This window comes from Mastomys coucha, unplaced genomic scaffold (genome assembly GCF_008632895.1).
Source record: "Mastomys coucha isolate ucsf_1 unplaced genomic scaffold, UCSF_Mcou_1 pScaffold6, whole genome shotgun sequence".
Taxonomy (NCBI): domain Eukaryota; kingdom Metazoa; phylum Chordata; class Mammalia; order Rodentia; family Muridae; genus Mastomys; species Mastomys coucha.
The window spans coordinates 114,450,514-114,459,618 of record NW_022196912.1 but is presented as its reverse complement, the minus strand read 5'-3'; the positions used below and the strand labels follow the sequence as shown (position 1 = coordinate 114,459,618).

Sequence of the window (9,105 nt, the reverse complement as noted above, 5' to 3'; positions counted from 1 at the left end):
TTTTCTGGCTTTTTCTGCATGTCAAGCTGCAAGCTTTCACATTAAGAGTTGAAGAAACTAGAGATTTGAAAGTCTCTAAACCAGCATCATCTTAGCCATCTCAAACTCCCCACCCTACCTCACGCCACAATACCTTGGCTCTTGTCTCTGTCCTTGTGCCTTTCATGATCACAAGACAAAGCATTATCGTTATAAAAGCTGAGTGCCCCATGCTCCTCTATAAACCTGGGCAGTCAGGGCCAGCAATAAAGCCATCACAGTGTCAGGATGCAGTGCAGGAGAGAAAGGAGTCGCCGTGGACATAGATTGGACCCAGTGTCAAGCCAGGACCTACTGACACTGGGTACTTTTACTTGTACTTGGTTTTATTTGTTGCAGGTATAATAAAGCATCCATATTAAATTGGTCCCTGAAAATACAGCCCTATGAGGTGAAATCTAGAATTGAAATTGATCCTGTTGTTTTAAATACTTGAGTTACACTGATTTCTTAAAACTATGTTACTTAGTTACTTCTTTGAGAACCTCATGAGCCTTCCCTGTACCGGCCATCTTGTTAGATCATTTCCTCAGAATTGGGTAGTGTAGGTCTGTCCGGCCATCCATGTGCATTTCTCATGCAGTTACTATTGCTTGGTTTTGCTCCTCCACTTTGCCATTCCTATTCTTGACTAATGACAAGAAGCACTGGTCCCCATCTGCACAGACCCCTGTCTCTGGGCTCAGCTTTTGTTATTAGAGTTTCTCAGCCCAGAGCACGAAAGCATTTCCATTTCAGATGATTCCAGATTTTCCTTTCTCCACTTCTTATTGTCAAACCCACACATGGATGCTTCAGAAAGTGGCCACCACATCTGTTTCACTTTCCTTAAATCAGCGCATCTTACTGGTTCTCTAAAAACAGCCACCGTGGTGGTCTGCCTGGGGCTGCCTGTGTAACTGAGGGTTATGTAACAGCTGTTCTGTCAGCCTGAATTCTTTTCTGTTCCTTTTCTGTTTAAATTCAAAGAGATTTAACATGTTTGTTCATAGGCAACTAAGGAGCAATAAACCCTCCTAACCTAACTGAGTACATTGAGGAAGGCTAACCTAAGTTACTGTTTGTGTTTGTGTGAAATGCAGAATGGTCTTCAAGTGCATACAGCCAAGTAGACATTGGCTGTTTTAAGGAAAAGACTTTAAGTAAATAAGAAAGATTGTATTACTTCTTAGATGCAAATAGATCATTTAAAACCACTTGGGTGAGAAGCATTTTCCTACTGTGCATTTTATATGTTTTCCCCAAATTTTATACTGTTATTTTGTTTATGATTTTGTTGTTATTTGTTTGAAAAAATGTGGTGCATTTAAAAGAGGGATAGGGTTGCAGATATAGCCTATTGGAAAGAAGCCTTAGTCATAACTAGAGCCAGGATTTAGAAAGATTTTTTTCTCCGAGGCACTCAAAGGGGCACTGTCTGAATATATCATCAGAGTGGTGATGCTATACCTAGATATTGAGATATCAGCTGTTCTTACCCATAAGTCACCTCAGCCAGTTTATTCATGTTGAACAAAAGTGTGGTGAAGAAAATGCCATTGGGCGCAGCGTTGTAAGCTATTGCTTCGTTGAACTTTCACATCCTATTGAGAAAAGCAGTCCCAAAGATGGTGACAGCAAGTGTCATGGGTACACTAGTAAACACTGCTCCTGGGGGAAGTCAAGGCATTACATCATGTGTTTGCCCCTCAGAGTGGCATGGAATATGAAGCCTCACTTTACTGTGGCTCCTCTCCCTAGCTCTGTGTGTGTGTGTGTGTGTGTGTGTGTGTGTGTGTGTGTGTGTGTGTGTGTGTGTGTGTTTATGTGTAAAGGATGATAGATTGGGGCTGAGCTGTCCCCAGAATGTAGGACTTTTAGTGAAAACTGCCTGGACAGGCTTAAGGTGTGTAACTAGTGAAAGAGCTCTGATTGAACCATGTGTAATCAGAAATGAAGGGGACCTTGAGAGAAATTAGCCAAGCAGGGCAGCAGGGTGATGGTATAAAGACCAAGACATACCCCTCCACTCCATTTCTGCTTCTGTTTCTTTTTCTGGTTATTCTTAGGTAAGATGTTTGTAATCGATACTTCATAAATTGTAGTCATCATTGTTCTGAGATCTGTGCTTTATAAGCCAGAATCAAAACTGATCAGCATTCCCTATATTCCTGGCTCAGCTTCAGACACTGTTGGACATGGAATTTAGGAGTCCACTGGATGTGCTGAGGTCGAACTAGGTGGTCTGAGTCATCTATGTTCCAACAGCAGCCCAGTATACCTGTCTGGGCACTATGATCACGCTCACCCTGTGATGATCATTTGGGGTTTCTCCTTGTGAGGTAGGAAGAGCTCCTTAAGGAAAGGTACTTGTATTATTCGTCTCCAGACTTCCTAGAGCCTGATGGGACTTACTCTTCAGATTATGTACTGTAAGTACTACATGATATAGAGGGATACATAAATGGATGAATGGGTGGAAGTGCATAGGTCAATGGATAGGTGGGCTAGTAGGTGGATGAAAGGGTAAGTCAATAAGCAAGTGGATGGGTGGATGGATGGGTGGATGGATGGATGATGGGTGGATGGATGTGTGGATGGATGGGTGAGTGGATAAATGGATGATGGATGGATGGATGGATGGGTGGGTAGATGGATGGATGGGTGGGTGGGTGGATGGATGGGTGGATAAATGAATGATGGATGGATGAGTGGGTGGGTGGATGGATGGATGGATGGGTGGGTGGGTGATGGATGGATGGATGTGTGGGTGGGTGGATGGATGGGTGGGTAGAAGGGAGAGTAGGTAGATGGTGAGGTAGCTAAGATGGTGGATAGATGGAAGAGTGTGGATGGGTGGGTAGAAAGATGGGTAGGAGGGCAGGTGGGAGGATGAATGGATATATGGGTAGCCTCCTTTTCATGTGAGAAGAACTGAATTAGTTAAGGTATAAGCACTTTGCCAAGAGAAGCACTTGTGAGCATCTTGTGATGGAATTTTTAGTTGTCTGAATTTCCTTTAGCAACCTGGTCAGTGCTCCTGCATAAGGATGGATTGTGGAGCTGCTAGATCCATGTAGGCTTGCAGTTACACGGGCATTGCTCAAGTTATCACTAAGCATACCAAAGGGCCCTTGTCCCAAGAAGCTTGGCTGCTTGAGCTGTCCCACACAACTGCAGCAAGGCATGTGGCACCTACGGGGAGCAACCCCCTACTTACTTTTTCTTGTTTTGTTTGTCATTTACCACCTACCCCCTTTCTTTTGCTGAAATAGTCAACTTAATTAATTTTGCAAACGAGGCACTTAAACTATGTGTGTTTTAAGGTACACTTCATTAGAAATTGGCAGTTGCGTTTTTGTTATTAGCCTCATTGGAAATTCCTTAGAAGTCACCAGGAGGCACCCTGGAAATACCAAAATTGCTAGCACTTCTAGTTTGTTTCTTTTAGAGGCTTGTGGTTAGTGATTCATAATCCTTTGTTGAGACTAGGGTGGGGCCTTTGGTCATAACTTAAAAAAAAATCCACACTCTGAATTCACCAGATCAGCTGCCAGCTTCTCACTTCATTGGCACTGGATAGAGGCAACCATGATTTAACTTAATTTGTGGAAAAATACAAACCGGTCTGAGAAAAATTATAGTTCTGACAAATTAATTTTGATGGCTGTGGAAACCTGGCTTTATTATTTTTTGAAAGAAGATGAGATTTAAAAATTTACTTTACATAATAAAATATTTCTTCATAATCAATTTTATAGTCATTTTCATTGGATAATTGAGAAAGACAGAAACCATGACATATTCACCTCCCTTATCAACACCAAAGAAAAACCCTTTCGTGTGTAAATGCATGGAGAGCCAGTGCTTATAAATAAGTCATGCAAGCTGGTATGTAGTCATGGATTCGCAGCCTCCGTCTCTTGAACCCAGGGTAGAAAAGCGCAGAGGTTGTGGCTTGCAGCTGGGATGCTAGTAAGGATTCTTCAGGGATGAGTTTCTTGCTTTGCTCAATGTTAACAAATAGAGCCACGGGGCTCAGTAGATAAAATACTCACTGTATAAGCATGCAGTCCTGAGTTGGATTCCTAGCACCCACATAAAAGCTAGGTGTGATGATGTGAGTCTAATTCCAGTGCTAAGGAGGTGGAGAAAGGTGGACCCTTGTGGCTCACTGGCCAGTCAGTCTAGCCATGACTTTGAGCCCCACGGTCAGGAAGAGACCAGGCTGAGAGAAACAGAGGGGGTGGGGGGACAGAGACAGAGACAGAGAGAGACAGGGACAGAGACAGAGACAGAGATAGATAGAGAGACAGAGAGAGAGAGGAGAAAATGTGAAGAAGAATTAAACAGGTGCTTCTGTCCTCCAGAAGCACACACTCATGCAAGCTTACTTGCACACACTTGTGAACACACACCTCCAGAAGCACACACACAGGTAAGCTTACTTGCACATATACACATATACAAATAATAACAACACTTTTGTACATAAATTAAAAGGTTTAGAAAAGGGCAAACCCCTGTCCTGCACATACAGCATTTGCAAACAGTGCCCAAGGTTATGGATTTTGCGTGTTTTCTGGATTGTGCATGTTAGAAGTCATTTTTTCTTTTCCCATGGAAGACTAACAGTTAACTAAAAGGCCTTGTGTCTATAGACAAGTTAGCAAGTTGGCCACAGGTGACTCGGTATGATTTAGCTTTCTGTTTCATCTTGACTTTGCTTTCTCCTGGTAGCAGTGCCACCTTTGATCACTGAATGTTGTCAGAGCAGAGATGGTTGTTTGCTGTACAGGACCCACAGTTTGTAATTAGTCTCTTCCATGGTCCCTTTTACCTAAGTAAGTTTGTTTTCTTTCTTCCTACCAGTCTGCTAAATGCAGAAGTAGGTCCTGTAAACTATCATATTTTGAATTGCTTCTGATGAAATACAATTAGCTTCCACATAAAAGCCAAAAAAAGATGATATTTGCAGTCTGTTAGGTAGCCAAGACAGTCTCTTTGCATCCCACAGCAAGGCCAGTTAATGCTGCCAAGCCTAATGTCCTACCACACTCTTACACAACACGGTTGTAGGAACACAATCAGTGAACTGCATGGAATGTAGCAGAGTTCTCAGAATGCATGGGTGCCTTTCTCTTCTTCAGGGTCACAAAGCACCAAACCTCATTTTATAAGCAAAGCTGGTCTTTGAAATCTAGAAATTCGGATGAGGTAATGTTATGGTCACACCAAACTTAGCCAAAGAATCTGGCCAAGAGTTTATACTGGAAAAGGTGAATATTTCTTGCGTTGATTTTACCTGCACCCTTGATTTTTGCCATCACCCAGTGTGACACTTGGGCTTCCTCTGTCCAGCTAAGGGGATGCATCTGTTGGAGATGCAGACCTTTGGGCTATGGATTCCTTGTCTCTAGGCTCCTCCACAGTCTCAGAACCAAGATGGCCATTTTAGGTGCTGGACAAAAGCCAAAAATATATTCCGTGATATATCTGTGTATGGTGGTCAGAATGCGGGGGAAGGGTTAAAGAAATGATTAATAGTTCTGTGAAAAATGTGGCTTTGATGCTAAAATGCAGGCATGAAGATAACGTTTGATAGGGCAAGCAAATGTGGCCTAATGTTCTAATAGCAGTGAATACTTTTTCAGGGCCCATAGCCTGTCACCTACAGATCACCAAGCAGCTTTCTACCTGGCTCTGCAGCTCGCCATCTCCAGACAGGTCAGTGTTTATAATGTGGCCTAAGCCCTTCCAACTCCTTCAGCTAGAGGTATCATAAGACTATCCTTCCTTAACTGAGGCTGGCTTGGAAGCTGGACACTGCTCTCAGAGGAAGCTAACTCCTCCCAGAAAAGACCTTGGGGTTCAAGTCTGTTTGAACATGTGCTGTGAAGACAGAAGGCCCAGGCTGTACTCTTTAGAGTAAACACACAAATCTAGAGGACCCTGCCTGGGGTCAGATGTCAACATGAGTGCAGGACAAGGCATGTACCCTGACTCCAGAGGTCATCAAAGAGCCTTTGGCCTTTGCTAACAGAAATGGAGGAGTGGAACCCAGTGCTGAGCTTCATGATGGGGATTTAGTCACTAGTTGGAGCCTGATTGTCACAAGGGTATTTATACATAACTGGAAAATGTCAGAAGTTATCAACCAGAGTACCAAATCCTTTAAGAATGTGTAGATGATGTGAGCACTCACACTGTTGCATCTTCTTGCTAGAAGGCCAAGCCTTGCTGGCCCTCATCTTCCCAGAGACATCTTGAGCTGCCTTTCACACTCTAGTACCCTTCCCTACTCCCTCCCACCTGTTCTAGAAATGCAGCCATATGCTTGCCAGCCCACCAGCTAGGTGCAAGATGCTGGTGGTGACCCGAGCACCTTCCTGAGTGCAGATTGTAAAAGTGAATCTGATGGTGGCTCCAGAGATATGTCATTCCCTATAGGCTGGGCTGAGGTATGCATTACTCTTCCCAGTTGCCTCGGAATGGTGTTACGAAGTGGCTTCCATTGGCAACCTGAGAACAGAGGCCAAGACACCTACCTAGAAAGGTCTGTCATTGGTAGAGTGTGGCTCATAGCTGGACTGGCCAGGAACTGCTGCTGGAGCAGAGGTGTGCTGAGCACTAACCATCTATTTTCCTTGAACCTCCTCCTGAAACCGTCTTCCTTATATAGTATCAGTCCTTCTCACTTGAGGTTACAGGTGGGGAAGACCCATGCCTGCCATTGTTGTTGCCTTGCCTTGATACTTGAAACACTGCTCAGTATGTGTTTGACACCCAGAAAGACTTTTTGAATGAAGGAGCCAGCTCTGAACCCCTCAATCCAATCCCCTCTAAAGACACCATCTTGAGCCCCACCTCTGCCCCTAAACATTTGACTGTCCCTGTAAACTAGCACAGTGAGGATGGCTGCCTTTGTCTCCCTACTTGAGGCTGAGGGACAATCACATAGGAGGTTGACACCCTAGGAAGTGGGTAAGTAGATGGAGTCCTCTGGGTACAACCTAGCCACAAGGACTGTTGGCATGGAATGTTGAGCACCAGGGCGCTAAGTGAGCATGTCCTTGTTGACTGGGACAGAGGTCGTGACACTTCTAGAGAGGAATCAGAGCAGCCAGAGTCCTCCCCCCTTTCATCACTCAGTGGGGTGATGCACTCAAGTCATCTCAGCTCTCTGTACTTGAACTTTCTCCCTGCCAATAAATCATGTAGCCAGCTCTAACAGCCATGACTGTAGGGTTCCAAAGAGCCTCATACCAGCACTGAAGGCGTAGGTCCATGTAGAACTGAACTCAGAGTGAAGGCTTTGGAAAAGGCAGCCATGGATTCTCCTAAGGGCTAAGGTTCCTAAAGATTTGGGAAGAGGTAGGAGAGTCAATGGATAGACTTAGAGGCCACATAGGAGTTCCCTGGGCAGGTTTGTCAGATGCCTCTGTCCCCATCTCTGTTTTGAAATCTAACTTCAGATTCTACTTTCTATTGAACCTGTGAGATACGTATTCAAATACCTACTGAACATGGAACCCTGGGCTTCATGGTTTTCAAGAACATGTTGTGAGGCTGGGGAGATGGTGCAGTAGGTAAAGTGCAGCTCCCTGACACTCATGTAACATCTGTAACCACAGCACTGTCGGGGAAACCCAGGTGGATCCTGGGAGCTCTAGGTTCAATGAGAAACTGCCTCAGAAAACAGGTGGAGAGTGGTGGAGAAGACAACCTGCACCAACCCCTGGCCTCAGCATGCACGTCCATAGGCAACACACATGTATCCACCATACACACAAGAACATGCCAACCCCTGGCCTCAGCATGCACGTCCATAGGCAACACACATGTATCCACCACACACACAAGAACATGCCAACCACTGGCCTTAGCATGCACGTCCATAGGCACATGTATCCACCACACACATGAAAACATGTTGAGCAGCTGTGGCACTCATGATCAAGGGTGCATGTGGGCCTGCTTGAATTTGGCTATGTCTGTTTTGCAAGTGGGCCTGTGATTTGTTTCTTGTAGCCAGTTATTTCAGGCTTTAGTTTGGAAAGATGTGGGGGTTTGTTTGTTTGTTTGTTTGCATATTTCTTTCATGTCCAGTGGCGATCCAAACATCTGGACCTTAGAAAGCTCTGCTGAATGTTCCATGGCTTATGACATATTTTAATTTCAATGTTCTGAAAGGGAGAATGGGTCAGCCAAGGCAGTTTAGTTCTATTAAGAATCCCTTGGGAGTTTATCTGTGTCTCCACTTACAGTGAGCTCACCTTAGATATAATCAAAAGTACGTCTGTTCTGTGGGGATCAAAGTTTATTTAGAGAGAGGGAAAAGGCAGAGGAATAGGGTCTCTGCTGTTCCCTCACTGGTCCTATTTTCTGCTGAAGAGGATGTGCTCTCGTTTGGCCAGTATCCTGTCATGAGGACTCCTATGTGGGCGCAGCATGACACAAACCAGCTCACAGTGGACTTGACGCAATCATGGCCTCTTTCTGAGACTGTTTAAACAAACTTCTGGCTTTTGTTTTAAACCAGATACCAGAAGCTCTGGGATACGTTCGCCAAGCTCTTCAACTCCAAGGTGATGATGCCAACTCCCTGCACCTCCTGGCTCTCCTGTTGTCAGCCCAGAAGCATTACCATGATGCTCTCAATATCATCGACATGGCCCTGAGTGAATACCCAGAACATTTTATGTAAGTAACCCGCCCTTGATCTCCCCTTACTCGGAATTACAGAATGAACTTCACTCTCCTCCTTTCGGTACACTCAAGAAGGACAGAGAAACTGTTACTCCTGGTTTCCCCCAGGGCGGGGAAGTTAACACAGAGCTGTTACCTAGCCGTCCTAACACAGCTCACGCACCCCACTGCTCTTCTTCATTGTGTTCCCTGAAGCACACATGGTCAGACCAAGATGATAGGTGAATATTTTGATAGTTTTTAAGAAGTAGTAAGTAAATACTAATTCCCGTATACTTGGCTGTGACAAAACTGTTAGACTGGAACCTGGATTAGGATGTTTAACTCTCTGAGCCTAGGTTTAGTATCTAGGAGATATAATTTCTTGAATAAGTTAAT

General features: G+C 44.5%; 1 protein-coding gene across 3 annotated transcripts in view; it reads left to right on the top strand.

Annotated features, from left to right (window-relative positions):
* Nucleotides 1-9,105, top strand: part of Ttc7b (tetratricopeptide repeat domain 7B) — a 222,094-nt gene that overhangs the window by 138,372 nt on the left and 74,617 nt on the right. For all 3 annotated transcript variants that reach the window (XM_031356455.1, XM_031356456.1, XM_031356454.1), the window contains exons 14-15: nt 5,673-5,745; nt 8,561-8,721. In XM_031356455.1, coding sequence (XP_031212315.1) covers nt 5,673-5,745; nt 8,561-8,721 — 234 coding nt within the window. The remainder of the gene's footprint in view (nt 1-5,672; nt 5,746-8,560; nt 8,722-9,105) is intronic.